The following is a 17,970-nucleotide window of genomic DNA, read 5'->3' on the forward strand; positions in this document are numbered from 1 at the left end:
AATTATCTTTCTCTCTCTTCACCAATTACAAGCTTGGAGGGAGTTGAATAAACTTCATTTTAATTTTTGTTAGAATCTCTTGAGGATTGTGCTTCAGAAAAAAAAGAAATCAGAGGCGAGATGAACGCTTGGTGTAAAACGCCTTCTTCTTTGAACTAAAGCCAAGTCGTGTTGTGGATAATAAGCAAATATTCCCCCAGGCAGGATAAAAAAAAAGTTATAGGGGGATTGGAGCAAGTAAATGGTGTTCTGGGGTCATGCAGGAGGTCTTCCATACTGCAGCATTTGGAGTTTGCACAGTTACCGAAACAACAAAAAAACAAAAAACAATGTAGAGTCCTTTGTAAATTGATCAATTTATCATCACGTGAAAAGCAAATTCAATTAATGTAGTAAGGTAGAACTGCTTTAATAACTTAGTTTAAAATTATTTTCCACATTACTGCCTGTTAGCTACATATATTTGTATTTTTTTTTGCTGTGGTTTCTACCTAAAAGTATTATATCTGCTGTTTATGGCTTATGAATAAATATTATTACAGATACAAATTCACTTGAACTTAAAACTAACTGGCGATTGATTAAACATTAGGAAGTAGCAACAGGAACAAAAAGAAAGCTGAATAAAGCTGTGAAGACCTGTGTCACTCTCCATCAATACAGCTGCAAATGGTTTTCATATTGGCCAGTGAGCAATGGCTACCTAGTTATGCAATATGAATGCAAAACAATAATAAACCCTTAACCACTGAACCATTTTACACCTCTGGTATTTTGGCATTTTTAGATGCCGCTCACAGTTAAGTCCTACAGTAGGCCATTTTTCAGTGAAAAAAATCACACATATAATCTATTGGTGTATTTTGCAGACCCAGCAGATTCAAGCTATACCACTATTTTATGCATATATAATTACATGAGAGAACTCTACAACAAAACATGTGGAAAAATACATATTTTAATTATCATTTTAATAAAAAAGGCTGTAAACAATAGTGTGTTTTCCCCCAAATTCTATACTCATAAAAACTTCTCAAACAAATGCACACCTGGCTATTTAATATTTTATAGGGGCTTTTCTTAAAAGAGGGGTTTCTGGGCTTTAAAACAAGGCTCTATTATGTTATCCTAGAGAACTCCTCATGTAATAAAGTGTGTGTTTTTACTATTACATGATGCGTTCAAAGCAAAGATTAGCTTTAGAATAATATGCAGATTTATTTTTTACAATTATATTACATTACATGTTTTAGTGCCAGATTACAAGTGGCGCACTATTGTTTGCGCGCAAGCAATATTGGGTTTTCATGGCCATTTGAGTGTAAGTTAAATTCCGCTTGTTAAGAGTAAATGCAAATTCGTGCACACAGTTGCGATTTACGCTAGTATGATTACCACGACCTTAGAGCTCTGGTTAACTGTTATGCTCAAATAAAAAATTACGCAAAACACATCAAAAATACATTTAACAGGTGTAACCCTCATAATAACACTGTCTGATACCAAATATTTTTTTAAAAAATGCATAAAAAAGTTATAAGGACTCAAAGATAAGAGTTCTCAAGAGTTAGAAAAAAAAGGCTGCAAAGGGCTTTAACATAGAGATACATGCATCTACATGTCTAAATATATATAGTTATATGTGTGTACATATGTATGTATTTATATGTGTATTTATTTATTTACAGACATATATACACATATAAACACATACATACATATATAGACATCAAAGTCCCAACAGGATAAGCACAGTCATTCTTAAATCAAATGATTGCCAGGGTGCACATCCAAATGTAAAAATGTAGCATGTAGAAAAAACGGCACTCTCTAGACTTGAATAAAATATTACCTTTATTAATACCAGTTAAAAAGCGGCATAAAGTTCCGGGATTCTTACAATCCCTTTGTCAAATGCCTGCACACTATTCACCTTAGCGAGTCTAAAAACATATGTTTGCATGAACAACCAGCCGTGTTTAAATGTGTCTCACGTGTATGACGTCATCACGTAGCGCCACTCATGCTCGTACACGCATGGAGAGCAGTTGCCTTGGTAACAATGCAAACAAAACAACACCACACAGGACAGTTGAAATGAGGTACGCAACCACAAAATACACACCCCTACTGGCAACCGCAACCTCCATATAGATGTCACAAATGTGACGCCCCAGGGGGTGGAGGTCCAATGTTAGGATGGATGTCATGGCAACGTATCATGCCAAACCATACACTTCAAACATTGTATATATATATATATATACAGTATATATATATAAATATATATATATATATATGCATTGCCATAAATACCTATATCAAAATGTGCTTACAAATCAACATAGCAACATAGTGTGCATCTAGCTAATTATATGAGCAAACAATATTGCGGACACCTCACGTTACATCTTGTTATATTTCCCTATAAATATGATAAATTAACAGACTCTGGAAATAATCTATATCCTACATTGTCCTACGACAGTAGATCCAAAGATAGACCTTTAAACTAAAGAAAAGCTAGAGGAACCAAACAAACTCAACCTCATCCTATAGAGGGTCACATTTAGACCTATTTCCAAATGCATGTCTTCAATGCCAATTGATGAATGGTAGAAACCAGTGAGATTCTACTAGATCGAACAATCATGTACACTCCTACTGGTATGTCCATATGTCTGAATGAATCAATTGCCATAGAAAGGACTATAATCCATAAATGTATTTAGGCCTTTGCTTGTTACTGTGTCCAAATCATGAATCCATCTGACTCTCGACGTAAGAGTAATTAACCCCTATTGCCACCGACGTGTCAAAGGTGGCACATGATCAATGTACGTATACTGGATACACTGTGTTTCAGCTGTAAACAATGTCTAGCGACAGGTTGGTCCGATTCACCTTCTTTCAATGCTTGCGGATGGCAGAGCAATGATTCGACATACGCTCTTTAAAGGTGGTCACAGTTTTACAGACGTATACCAAAGCACAGGGGCACATAAGGATATATACAACATGATCGCTGGTACAAGTGAGCCTATGGTGAATGGCATACCTTTTATTTGTATGTGGATGCTGGAACGTTAGACCCTTCAACATGCTACTGCACATAATGCAACTACCGCATGGAAAGCATCCTTTCTTCGATGAATGTAGCCATGTATCCTTCTGATAACAAGCCCTTGGGTCTGTTTTAACCAGCAGGTCCCTCAGATTCTGAGCTCTTCGATAAACCATCCTCGGTGCCCTCATATTGCTAAACGGTAAGAATGAATCAGACTCAACCAGTCTCCAGTTTCTACGTACTGAGTGGGTCAGTTTCCGATGCGATACTCCATAAGTAATTCTATATTCCTCTCTCGTGGTCGTCTCTTAGGCTTCCTTAATAGGTTTCTCTTTGTGTCTAGAACCAACTGTGTGTCATATCATCCTCGTGCCATGAGGTTTATTGGCCATCTCATCGAGTTGTATTAACATAGTAGAGAATGCTCACTGTTACGTATCACTCGAGTGAGTTGAGAGGTGACATACTCTTCTTTTTGTGTAAGAATGTAAGCTAATGGCTAATAGCAATGAGTTTTTGGTTTTCCGAAGACACATTTAAACCATGGCTGGTTGTTCATGCAAACAAATGTTTTTAGATTCACTGCAGCAAGTGAATCATGTACAGGCATTTGACAAAGGATTGTAAGAATACTGAAACGTTATGACCGCTTTCTAACTGGGTATTATTAAATGTAATAAGTTATTCAATTCCAGAGAGTGCCATTTTTTTCTATCATGCTACATATATAAACATATATATAAATGTTAAAGATATATGTGTAAAGGTTTTAGTTTCTATAAAGTACTTTGCAATTTACTTTATTTTGTACCATTTTCTTGTAATTTAAAGGGACATTCCGGTCAAAATTTAAATGCACATAGATTAATTACATCTTTGAAAAAAAAACATATGTGCAATATACATGTACTGGCAAAAACACTTCTAGTAAAAGTTATCACTGTTTTAGTGTTAACATTTTTCTTTGCACGTGCATGTGAAGCATAGCTATATATTCTAAGTGCACCAGCTTTTTAAATACTGCAGCTGTTCAGAGAGCCTGAGAGTCTTGTATCATGTCGGCAATTAACAAATTGAGTCATTACCAGATGGTACAAGCACCTTAGGCTCTCTGAGCAACTGCTTTGTTTAAAATGCTAGTGCACGGTGCATACTTAAATACACTTTTGAAACATCTATAGCTTTTATTAGAAGCATTTTTGCTAATGCATGTATATTACAAAAATGCTTCTATTCAAAACTGAAGTGGATCTACATGGATTCCAATTTTGGCTGGAATGTCCCTTTAACTTAATTGTTGGTTTCTAAATTCCACTGAGTTTCTGTAAAGTACTGGGTGCCAATATGTTTGAACTTAAGTTTTCTTATCTCTCTCTTCTGTCGAGGACAATTAGGGACATCAAGCAATATAGACTCTCAAAGAGATCCTTGAAAAAGCCACCCTTAGTGGTGAAACGTATGTCAGAATAGAAATACGGAGGAACATCACGTGAGGGGGTGGAGATCACTTAGAACTCTGATACACACTTGGGACTTGGCTTAGCGGTTCTAATAGTTGTGTATAGTGCTTCAGTATGGAGTTTCTTTTAAGTATTTTGCAAGTCAAACCTTGTAAAGTGATTTATAACTCCCAATTTGAATTCACATGTATTGCTTAAACTAAATATTTTATGGGGGGCGTGTCCGTGCAGTGTTCTGAATAGGACGCATTTTCTGCAGGCTCCAACAGAATCCTTAATAATCCGCTGATTATTAATATTGTACAGCAAGAATAAGATGCCGTTTTCATGATATTGGGGACTCAGATCGGAACGAGGCCTAAGGTGGTGGCCTACTATTAGGTATTCACCTCCCCCCCGGGAAGGACCGGGTTATCAGTGCAGTTGAAGACTCGACTTACTGAATCTCTTCATTATCTCCCTCTAACTAGATATTAAGGGAACTCTTTGACAAATACACCAGGAAACTTGTGAACAGAAAAGCTGTGAATGGCACTGTTCGCGTTATCCCCCACAATGACCTACAGCGAAGAATTGGAGTCATACTGCTACTCAACACCATCCTTTGAGAAATTAGAGAGACTCTTTGACAAACTAATAGACAAAGCCCCTTACGATTTCCTAAGAAATAAAATATGTACAAAGAATACATTGAGCACTCCACAAGACAGTCTTCCTGAATTTATCAGCCAAAATGGCAATAACTCTACAGCGCACCTAACAGCAGGAGCAGAGGTACACAAGGAACCCACAATGCAACAAAGCTATACCCCATGTCACGGAGAGCCACAGAAGCCGGTGGATTCTAAACCCGCCTCAGGCTACTTACTTACCAAAGGAGGGGGAATCGTAACTGGGCGGCCTTGACACTGGGGACCACCGCCTGGCATCAACTGCTCTTCAAATACTGACACCCGCGGGAACACAAAGCAGGCCCCAGCGAGCAGATCCAAATCAGAGACACGTTGAGCTTCTGGAGGACATTGGGGGCTCACAGAAAGGTATGACAGCCGAGATAAAGAAAGTGAAGCGGAGATTAACCCCAGAGCACACTATGACACAAGCGGGTAGACTTATTTACAGCTGGTACACAGGTATATGGAAAATGGAGACACTGGGGAGCCAGTCAGCTACATGCTTTGAAGACCCCGCAGGGCATTATTGGCATAACTGTTACCCTAAAATTACTGGTGAGACAAGATGGTGGAATCATACACTCGCTCCGATTAAGGACACCTCTTGCTTTCACAGCGATGGACACTTTCCAGACACAGGAGAGGGGTAGTCTGCAGATACCCTTCTCAGACAGCGTACACCTAACTGAGCTCACTGGGTAAAACTCGCTAGCAAACATCTAGTTTTATTTTACTTTTTTCCATGGCTCTCTAGAGGAACATTATTTACCAATATCTGTAGTTAAGCATTATTTTCATGTTTAAAAGTTAATTGGTTATTTCCTATATTGTTGTGAAGGCAAAAAATGTGTATAATATTACTAAATATTGACTAATGTACTGTGGAAGAAAATAACTGGCGACACCCACAAATGTACTAACTGTTCTTGGCTGCAGCCATGCTGAATGGACACTGGTAATTCTGGTGATGTTTACTTTAAACCTTGAGAGGTCAGGTTCTGTAACATGTTCAGGCTAATTCTGTTTATTTCCCTACCATATTCACATCTTTACATGTGGGACGTAGTTACACCTTTATATATGGTGCTGTTATATACTACTCACTCCTATGAGTACATGTTTTCACCTTGCCTAATGGTAGCTTGGCGCTGCGGACACAGTTAGTGCAGAGCTCTTATAAAGCAAAGATCGATTCAAATAAGTCTAGCACACTGACAACTTGGCCCTCGCTCAGCGGCTTACGGCCGGGGCCGTTGGGCGAGTGGGAAACTCTTAGGCTATGCGCTGGACATAACCAACACTAATATACATGCTATAGCAGTTCCAAGTACATTGAAGGTGCTGACATACTCGCAATTAGAATCACCCGCTAGAGTTTAAGCCTTTGTATGCCGAATGCCTAATTTCCTCAGTTTCCAATATAGTGAGGCTTAATTGAATAGCATATTAGCATCTTACCTTCTTACACAATACTGTCTTATAATATGTTTTACATTCCCAGCTGTGTTCCTATGTCACTAATTGTAATTGCTTATAGATGCTAAGGACATGGAACTGTCTATCTCACACTGAGGGGCAAACATAGCAATAAAGTCATTTCCCTCAAGTATAACTATGCGCACCAAATATCTCTTAACCCCTTAAGGACCAGCGACGTACCCTGTATGTCGCTGGCCTTTTTTTTGGGACTTGATTATTTTATAGCGCGGTCTTGCCACCAGCGTTGAGACTGCTCTATTCCACAAAGCCTGCTGGAGGGAGGGAATTAATAGCGTGTTCTTGCTAGACTTGTGCTATTATGTCCTGAAAAAACCCTTAACGACCAGTGACATACAGGGTACATTGTGGTCATTAAGGGGTTAAATATAGTTTGGCCCTATAGATCTTATTTATCCCCAATTATGGCCAATACAGCCGTCTCTCATAACTGATCAATTTTGTACAACTTTTCTCAGGGAAGCATATGTTTTGTGTATATGTGCACTGATAAAACCCCTGCCTATCATAACTTATCAATTTAAAAGTCCATGAGTGACTTGATTAAAGCTAAGGGGAGAAAATAATAGGGAAAGATCCTTATCAGGTACACTACTGTTTGTCAATTATCTTGCGATACTGTACAACCCTGTGTATCAAATATGCTGTGAATATTTGAGCTCTAACCTGTACCTTACATTTTGTATTTTGTATATATAGTTCTTTTCCTTCAATAAAAAAAAGATTTAAAAAAAATAAATAAAAAAAAATATTTTATTTGAATGGAACCAGCTTGCTGGTGGGATTGTTATAGAGCGTGATACTCAGAGCTATAGCGGCTCTGACTAATGTGAGTACTTTACCACCTGTTTAATATATTGGAAGATTGTTACAAAGTTACGCTATGTCCCTGTTTTTTTTCTTTCGAGGAACTGTTACATTGAAGATCATTGAGGAATAAAACTTTTATTTTGGTGAGTGTATCTCTTTCAGTATCGATGCACTTGTGTTTTTGTTAACATTTTTGTTATTTATTTTTATAATTTATTATTATTTTGTATTACTGTGTGACTTTGCACAGGGTGATATATATATATATATATATATATATATATATAAATATTGTTTAAAATAAAAGAGACTGTGCAAACAAAGCTCTGTGAAACCCTGTTAGATAATTACTTATACAATGCTATATTCCACACAACCTTGTTAGCACATTCTCTTGTATTGCTTGTTTTAAATCTACGTGTGCTCAGCAGGAGAGAGGTAAGAACACTTAAGTGCAAACATGGTGGCACCACTTACTTTATAGAAACTCAGCGGAATTTACAAAGCCAACAGTTTTCAGAGTTAAACTACACATAATTTACATTTTTATATATAATCTCATACTGTTTATTATCCATTGGAACCTTATACCAGTAATCATTTTATCTGAGCAGGTGATTGCCTTTAAAATGGGTGTTTCTAGGACTTTAAGGAGCTGAAAATTGAGAGATTTGTATAAGTGCACAGAATATACGTATATGCCTTTTGTGATTGGCTAATAACTGTCACATGATATAGAGGGAGGGAAAATTGGATTAACAATTTAAATTTGCTACAAAATATTCTTCTGCTCATTTCAAATTCAAACTAAGTGCTATTGCATTTCTTATATTTTGTATTTGTCAATTATTAAATTATATTGTATTTAGTGGTCCTTTAAGGTACCTGCAGCAGCCTGACACTTCTGGGTTCCCGGGGCTTGGGCATGGTGACGACACCAGCATCCTCTGATTTCACCAGCAATGCAGAGCAGATAGTAAATGGAAGGATGGCTTTAATCACTATGCAGATGGTGACACTTGCCATTATCCACACTTAAAGGTACACAAAAACAAAAATGTTGTTTCGTGATTCAGATACAGCATGCAACAACTTTCCAATTTACTTCTATTATCTAATTTGCTTCATTTTCTTGGTATCCTTTGTTGAAGGAGTTGCAATGCACTACCATGCCCTAGCTGAACACATCAGGTGAGCCAATGACAAGAGGCATAACCAGCTAACTCCCAGTACTGCATTGCTGCTCCTGAGCCTACCTAAGCATAGAGAACAAAGCAAATTAGATAATATAAATACATTTGTTTAAAATTCTATGCTCTATCTGAATAATGAAATAAAAAAATTGGGTTTAATTTCCCTTTAAGAGGTTAATATTAGATTAACTGATAATCTTTAAATTACCTATAGTTCTTTTATTTTTTGCTTGCAATGCCAACATTCTTCTCTTTGGGCTGCACATTACTTTTTTCTCTCAGTGAGCTAGTGCACACATTTTACAAATACAAATATGATAAAATACATACGAAAATAGAATCTCCAAGATTTTTTTGCTTGGTCTTTTATGATAATAAATGCTATAAGATAAACATTTTAAGTCTGTTTAAATATTAACTCTTTAAAAATCAATTTACCATTATAAATATTAAGAGAAAGGGGGTTAAGCTCTATTTAGAACTCAAGGAACAGCACATAATTTAGCACTCGTGCTTAAAGGGACACTGAACCCAATTATTTTTCTTTTGTGATTCAGATAGAGCATGACCTTTTAAGCAACTTTCTAATTTACTCCTATTATCAAATTTTCTTTATTCTCTTGGTATCTTTATTTGAAATGCAAGAATGTAAGTTTAGATGCCGGCCCATTTTTGGTGAACAACCTGGGTTGTCCTTGCTGATTGGTGGATAAAATCATCCATCAATAAAAAGTGCTGTCCAGAGTCCTGAACCAAGAAAAAAAAAGCTTAGACGCCTTCTTTTTCAAATAAAGATAGCAAGAGAACGAAGAAAAAGTGATAATAGGAGTAAATTAGAAAGTTGCTTAAAATTGCATGCTCTATCTGAATCACGAAAGAAAAAAATGGGGTTAAGTGTCCCTTTAAGACTATGATGGTTGCAAATTATTTCACCAACCAGCTTTATGGTATCAATTTGGTTTACATTTTTCATAAATTGCCAGTAAACAATGTAAAGATTGTTCTATATGTTCACAAATATGTAAAAATTACATGATAAATTATTTTCTTTCCTGGCATGGAGAGTCTACGAAACCATTCAATTACTAGTTGGAATTAAACTCCTGGCCACCAGGTAGAGGCAAAGAACACTCCAGCAAAGCTTTAAGTATCTTCCCACTTCCCAAAAATACCCAGTCATTCAGTCGAGAAAACATGGAAAGAGAAGAGGATATAAAGAGATATAAGGAGGGTGGTGCATATAGAACATACACCACACTCCTAGGGGGCGCTAACAATAAGCAGCAAACAGTAAGCAGATATATACAGATAATTAAGAGAATATACAATAAACCTAGCACACATATATCAGATTATTAGAGATGATATGCTCACAAGTGGACCCAGATGATATTAGTATAATCAAATAACAAAATGTCCACACAAAGAATAATCCAAAAGAAAGAAGGCAGCTCTCTGTCATAGGACGGTCATCCTGGTGTGGCGTGATCTATAAGAGAAAAAAAGGAAAGAGGCGCCAACATGGCCTAGTAACGTCACGGCAGTCAGATACAAAACATCAGCAGGATAGGAAATATACTCACAAGCGTAGCGCACCCAAATGGTGCTATTGTGGCAGCCTGGAACATCAAACAGTGGTCCAGCTCACTTGGTGTCTCCAGCCAGATAGAGATGATCCTTGGCGAGGGCCTATCCTATGATGCCCTATAAGGCAAAAAAGGCACACACATAGCCCAGTAACGTTTGTACACCAGATAAAAAAGGATTCAAGGTTGTACTTACAGGAAACAAAAGCACCACCAGGTGCAATATCAGCAGTACTGGGACCTCTCAGCCCGCCCAGTGGACTCTGGAATCCCAATTTGCAGGATGCAGAAAATCACCACTTTGGAAGATAGAACTAGCACACACACTCTGCCCCCAAACAGGAGCAGAATAATTGTGATAAAGGCAAGTGTATATTTAAAAACTTTTATTTTAAAAACAGCGACATGTTTCTCAGCCACCACAGGCTGTTTCCTCAGGCTATGTTAAAATGTTAACAACACTTACTTTTTTGCCCTTATAGGCATCATAGGATAGGCCCTCGCCAAGGATCATCTCTATCTGGCTGGAGACACCAGTGGAGCTGGACCACTGTTGATGTTCCAGGCTGCCACAATAGCACCATTTGGGTGCGCTACGCTTGTGAGTATATTTCCTATCCTGCTGATGTTTTGTATCTGACTGCCGTGACGTTACTAGGCCATGTTGGCGCCTCTGTGCTTCTTTCTCTATAGGATATAAAGAGGCCTGAAGTTTAGAAAATGGTAAAAGCAGTCGTAAAAAAAAAAGGGCGGGTCGGGGACTCTCCATGCCAGGAAAGAAAATAATTTATCAGGTAAGCATACATTTTGTTTTCTTTCCCAATGGCATGGAAGTCCAGGAATCCATTCAATCACTAGTGGGAACCAATACCCAAGCTAGAGGACACAGAATGAAAGGGAGGGAGAAACAAGACAGGCGGACCTAAACAGAAGGCACCATCGCTTGAAGAACTTTCCTCCCAAAGGAAGCCTCAGCTGAGGCAAAAACATTGAATCTGTAAAATTTGGAAAAAGTATGCAACGAGGACCAAGTGACCGCCTTGCAGATCTGTTCCACAGAAGCATAATTTTTAAAGGCCCAAGAAGAAGAGACAGCCCTAGTGGAATGAGCCGTATTCTCTCAAGAGGCTGTTATCCAACTGTCTCATAAGCCAACCGAATAACACTTCTCAACCAAAAGGAAAGAGTAGTAGAAGTGGCATTCTGACCCTTACCAGAGAATTCAACAAAAAGGGCAGTAGATTGTCGAAAATCTCTAGTTGCCTGCAGATAGAACTTCAGAGGAACGCACAACATCCAGGTTATGCAACAGGCGTTCCTTCTGAGAAGAAGGATTAGGACAGAACAAAGGAACCACAATTTCCTGATTGAAAGAAAGGCGTCTGAACCAGAATGTCGTCCAGATAAGGTGCCACTGCAAAGCCCGCAATCGGTACACCGCCAGCAGGGATCCCAGAACCTTTGAGAAAATTCTGGAAGCTGTGGCAAGACCGAATGGAAGAGCCACGAACTGGAAGTGTTTGTCTAGAAATGCAAACCTTAGAAACTTGTGATGGTCCCTGTGGATGGGAACATGCAGGTTACGCGTCCTTTAAATCCACCATTGTCATAAATTGACCCTCTTGGACCAAAGGAAGAATGGAACAAAAAGTTTCCATCTTGAAGACGGCACTCTGAGAATTTTGTTAGACTCTTGAGATCTAAAATTGATCTGAAAGTTCCCTCCTTTTGGGAACCACGAACAGATTGGAATAGAATCCTAGAACCCTGTTGCTGCATTGGAAGCAGGAACTATCACCTCCCAGGTCAGAGAGGTCCTGTACACAGGTAAGAATGCCTCTTTTTGTCCTGGTCTACAGATAATCTTGAAAGCAGAAAACCTGCCCCTGAGGAGGAAATGTCTTGAACTCTAGTTTGTATCCTGGGACACAATGTCCACCGCCCATGGGATCCTGAATATATCGAACCCAAGCCTGAGTGAAGAAGGAAAGTCTGCCCCCACCAAGATCCGGTCCCGGATCTGGGGCAGACCCTTCATGCTGCTTTTAAATCAATAGCAGGCTTCTTGGATTGTTTTCCTTGTTTTCAAGACTGAATGGGCCTCCAGGAAGGTTTGGATTGCTCCTGCTTGGAAGAGGGAGTGGATGGATTTAACCTTGAAATTTCGAAAGGAGCGAAATTACTCTGACGTCCCTTTTGTTTGTTTCCTCTTATCCTGAGGGAGGAAATGACCCTTTCCCTCCCATAATGTCAGAAATTAATTTCCATCAAACCCGGTGAAACAAGGTCTTACCCTTGTAAGGAATCACCAAAAGTTTAGACTTAGATGACACATCCGCAGACCAAGGACTTTAACCATAAGGCTCTTGCGGGCCAGGACGGCAAACCCGAAATCTTAGCTCCCAGCTTAATAACCCTGAAGGGAAGCATCCGTGATAAAGGAGTTGGCCAATTTAAGGGCCTTTTATCCTATCCTGGATTTCTTCGAGGTGAGTGTCTATCTGAATAGAATCAGACAATTGCATCAAACAGTAAGCTGCCGAGACTAGTGACAGTAGCAATACAAACCGCAGGTTGCCATTGTAAACCCTGGTATACATACATCTTCTTGAGCAACCCCTCTAACTTCTTATCCATAGGATCCTTAAAGGAACAACTATCCTCTATGGGAATAGTTGTTCTCATGGCTAGCGTGGAAATTGCTCCTTCCACTTTGGGTACCGTCTGCCAAGACTCCTTGATGGAGTCTGCGATAGGAAAAATCTTTTTAAATATAGGGGATGGAGAAAAAGGGATACCCGGTCTCTCCCATTCCTTAGCAATAATCTCAGTAGCCCTATCTGGTACAGGAAAAACCTCCACCATGGAGGGCACGTCAAAATACTTGTTTAGTTTGCTAGACTTCTAGGGATTGACTACAACAGTAGTGTCTGAGTCGTCCAGGGTAGCTAAAACCTCCTTAAGTAACAAACAGAGGTGTTCAAGCTTGAACCTGAAAGAAACAACTTCAGTATCAGTTAAAGGTATAACACTGTCTGAGTCTGAGATTTCACCCTCAGATGCTACCGAAGTATCTTACTCTTCTGGTTTGTGGCAAGAAACATTTGGAATAGCCATTACTGTGTCAGCAACCTTATTCACAGATTGATTACATTTCCTCTTGCGCTTTCCCTGCAGCATGGGAAAAGCAGACAACGCATCAGATACCGTTGATGACATTAGGGAAGCGATGTCTTGCAAGGTAACTCCAAGTGAAGTAATAGAGGAAGCGCAGGGCACTGGCTGTATGGACGCTACATTTTGGGACGCTTGTGGAGAAAGCTGCGGTACATCTTGAACATTGTCAAAAGACTCCTGAACAGTATCCGCCTTAGACAATGTTGGCTCAGAAAAAAGTCTGTCCCTATAATGTATAGATCTCTCAATACATGAGGAACAGAAAGGGATTGGTGGTTCTACATTAGCATCAAAACATAAAGAACATGTAACATCTTGCAGGGTTTCTTGGTTCATCTTTATTCACCAATAAACAGAAAACTGATATATTAATTCAGAAAACTATCCCCCAACGAAGGCAACAAAAATTGTTACTGTTCCTTGAAATTTTAAAAAGAACAAAATAGCTGCTTTATTTTTCAACTATTAAAATGACACCTTAGCCCCCAAAATGACTGTCAGACAACTCTACACCTCAGCTTAGCGTTGCTGAGGTGCTTACCTGCATGCCTCTAACAAAGTAAACTACTTTGTGACTGATCCAGACTCAACTCTGTAAACACTGTGGTCTGTAACCGCAACGCTGTTGAATCTGTGACGCAGCTGAATTTCCCTCTGGAGACACAGGAAGTGACATACAGGGCTAGAAAAAAAAAAGGCGCGCAATAGGAATTGCCGCCGTAACTAACTCCGCCCATCGTGAGCGTACTGTCAGGGTTTTTTTCCCTGCCTTGTTTGCCATGTGCTGCTGGCAGTCATTTTAGTTACCTCTCTTGCTGACTCTGGTGCATACTGTGTTATGCTGCTCATTTCCTGCACTTCCTTTTATGGTCAGACTGGTGTACATCATCCCTGTGAGACAGGATGCAGTCTCAGAATTGTGATGTCATCACTTATTATTTAAAGGGCCTCTGTTCTGTATGCTTTGCCCTTGCGTTGTTCAGACCTGTTTGTGAGAGCTCCTGTGTATTATCTGGCTGTCTGACGTCCCTCCTGGTTCCTGATCCCTGGCTTGCTCCTGACTCAGCTTGTCTGACTATTCGCTTTGGCTCCTGACTCGGCTCGTCTGACTACCAGCTCTAGTTTTGATTCCTGGCTTGTTATTTGACTTGTGGACATTTTATAATTTTTTTGCTATTAATAAAGGAGTGATAATTTTTGCACTTCTCGTCTCAGTCTGATTCCTGGCACCCTGACATTACGCAAGGGCCATGAATCCTGATGGTGCTAATAATCCACCTTTACCTGCCATAATTTCCAGGATGGATGAACAGGATTACCGCTTGGATCAATTTGCACTAGCCTTGCAAACCCTGCTGACTCACACTGCACATTTGGACAAAAGTGTCCCGCAACTTGAACCTTTGTATGCCTTCCAATAAACTGGCTCCCCATTATGTTGGTCCTTTTCGAATACTCCGACGGGGGTCAATCCTGTGGCCTCTGCTTTTGACCTTCCTCCTGCAATGCACATCTCTAATGTTTTTCATGTCTCCTTCTTGAAACCATTGGATTAAAATCGGTTTACCACTGTGTTGCCTCGTCCCCGTCCTATCTTTGTTGACAACCATGAGGCGTATGAGGTCAGCAGCATTATTGACTCTCGTATGTCCAGGGGCCCGCATACAGTATTTGGTTCCCTGGAAGGGCTACTGTCCGGAGGAGCGTTCATGGGTTCCCCTCCTCTGATGTTCATGCTCCCACCCTCCCTCCGTGCCTTCCATGCCATTTCCCCAATAAGCCTTTGGAGCTCCCGCGGGGAGGGGTTGTTGAGGGGGAGGGTACTGTCAGGGTTTTTTCCCTGCTCTTGTTTGCCATGTGCTGCTGGCAGCCATTTTACTACTTCTCTTGCTGACTATGGTGCTTTACTGTGTGATGCTGCTCATTTCCTGCACTTCCTTTTATGGCCAGACTGGTGTACATCATCCGTGTGAGACAGGATGCAGTATCAGAATTCTGATGTCATCACTTATTATTTAAAGGGCCTCTGTTCAGTATGCTTTGCCCTTGTGTTGTCTCAGACCTGTTTGTGAGAGCTCCTGTGTATTACCTGACTGTCTGACGTCCCTCCTGGTTCCTGATCCCTGGCTTGTTCCTGACTCTGCTGTTCTCCTTGCTTCTGACTCGGCTCGTCTGACTATTCGCTTTGGCTCCTGACTCGGCTCGTCTGACTACCAGCTCTAGTTTTGATTCCTGGCTTGTTATTTGACTTGTGGACTTTTTATTACTGTTTTGCTATTAATAAAGGTGTGATTATTTTTGCACTTCTCGTCTCAGTCTGATTCCTGGCACCCTGACACGTACCTTAAAACCTTCTGATCGGCTAATTCAATTAACAACAGCCGTCGGGAGTAAAGTATTAAAAACATACCCCACCAAGAGCCAAATTCTCCTCGTCCCAGTGCCTGCTCTGCTGCTCTTAATAATTATACCCCTGTCATAGGAATGTATTTTGGTCCCAAAGAAGTAAAAGTGCTACCCTTTTTCTCTGCATGTCCCAGAAAAATATAAAGTTAGCACCTTCTGACAGGCAGCACCGGCAGCTCACTAGGTTTGAGAGGCCAGTTCCCTCACATGTACCTGTGGGTAGAAACAGACTGAGTAATCTTACTCAGGCTGCATGGGTAGGGCAGCATAAATACATGGAAGGCGCAGTGAGAATTATGTCCCAAAGTTCCCATTGCCTTAAAGCCACCATTGCTCTACTGAAGAGGACTGATATGGACTACGGCTACACCCTAGAGCAAAGCAGAACAATCTTGCACTGCTTAAAAAAATAATAAAATCTTGCTTGAAGAATCTTTTTCTAACACCTAACTTTACCACTTCCTTGTTCTAACGTAGGCAAAGAGAATGACTGGGTTGGAGGGAACGGAGGTGATATTTGGTATTGGTGCTCTTTGCCGCCTCCTGCTGGGCAGGAGTGATATTCCCAATAGTTATTAAATGATCCGTGGACTCATCGTGTCATTAGAAAGAAAGTACCCATTAAAGGATTAAAAAACTGGATTTTCTTCAGACACCATCTTCGCACACCACCTACGATGTACACAGGCAAAGAATGACTGGGGATTGTGGGAGAGTGGGAGGATACTTAAAGCTTTGCTGGGATGTTCTTTGCCTCCACCGGGTTGGCCATGAGTTTAATTTCCACTAGTAATATAATGGATTTGTAGACTCTCCATGCCATTGGAAAGGAAATATACATAAAACATTTCTGCAAAGTTATTTGCAATCATGTCTACTTTCTTAAAAAAAATATAGGGTTCAAATTACAATTGGAGCGTTATTTATAATATATATACATATACACACACGATTATATAAAGGTATAGATATATACTGATATATAGGAATATCTATTTATAAAAACATAGGCTATGTGCAGGAACAATGGAATGTGAAAGTTTTGCAGTAAAATATACAGTATAACACTTTATTAAATATGAATATTGCATAAATATACTTTTACATGTTTTCATGTACATAGCTGCAATGAGTATAGCTGTACACTGTTAATGTTATTTTTGATGTGTTTTTGTGGTACTTTTTTTGTTCACAATACAGTTAAGCAGAGCTCTGAGGACACAGTAATCATTCTATCGTAAATCACGATTGTGCTGAAGTTATCGCATTTATTTTCAACTTGTATACGAGCGGGTGTAAACCCCAACGCGCGCAAAAACTCCCGCAATAAGCCCCCATTTCCAATGCGCAATAACTGTTAGTGCTCCATTCGTAATCTGGCCCATAGTTGGTATTTCTGCCTTACAGAGCCAGAACATTGAGAAACTCTCGAGTGTCAAAATGCAGCAGGGTACGAATGTACGGGTACACATCCTCTTCCTGAGGGGCCTCTGGGGAGTGTAGGCGAATTAGGAACTCAAAGACCTAAAGGACAATTTTAAGCACAAACATATAAAACACAAACATGTAGGGAAAAAAATGCTACCAATGTGCGTCTGAGCTCTACTCTCCCATGGTTGTAGCAAAGCCGTATTCAATAATACTTGCTATAAATTAGTGTTACGGTAAATATGATTAATATGGTTGTAAAGTTGTATATTAATAAGTACCTAAAGAGTGCTAGGAGCAGTACTGAGCATGCCCATTTGTTATGACAATCATGTGCAGCTGCAAAACAGTATATACAGAAAGCACTACTACAATGTTTGTTTTAAAGCAATAAATCTGAGATGGTATAAGTTGTAGTGGGATCAGGCCGTGACATAATTGCCTGCAGTGTACATGGAAGGAAGCCAATGTACATTTGTATACTGCTCCTAATGTTCAGCAGGAACGAGGCACAAGCAGTGAGAAAAACACACATATATATTGGTTGCTGTCTTGCTCTAGCTAAAGAAGTAGAGAAACATGAATACTTTTCTAATTAAAATTTTCAAACTGATAAAACAGTTTAAGTGAAAGAATATACTTGTAATACACTGATTTACTGAATGCAAAAAT

At 39.6% G+C, this 17,970-nt stretch overlaps 1 protein-coding gene across 1 annotated transcript in view; it reads right to left on the reverse strand.

Annotated features, from left to right (window-relative positions):
* VPS8 (VPS8 subunit of CORVET complex) overlaps nt 1-17,970 on the reverse strand; it is a 478,663-nt gene that overhangs the window by 225,342 nt on the left and 235,351 nt on the right. The window contains 1 exon segment of the mRNA XM_053698746.1: nt 17,275-17,394. Within this exon segment, the coding sequence (XP_053554721.1) occupies nt 17,275-17,394 (120 nt within the window).

This window comes from Bombina bombina, chromosome 1 (genome assembly GCF_027579735.1).
Source record: "Bombina bombina isolate aBomBom1 chromosome 1, aBomBom1.pri, whole genome shotgun sequence".
In the NCBI taxonomy this organism is placed as follows: domain Eukaryota; kingdom Metazoa; phylum Chordata; class Amphibia; order Anura; family Bombinatoridae; genus Bombina; species Bombina bombina.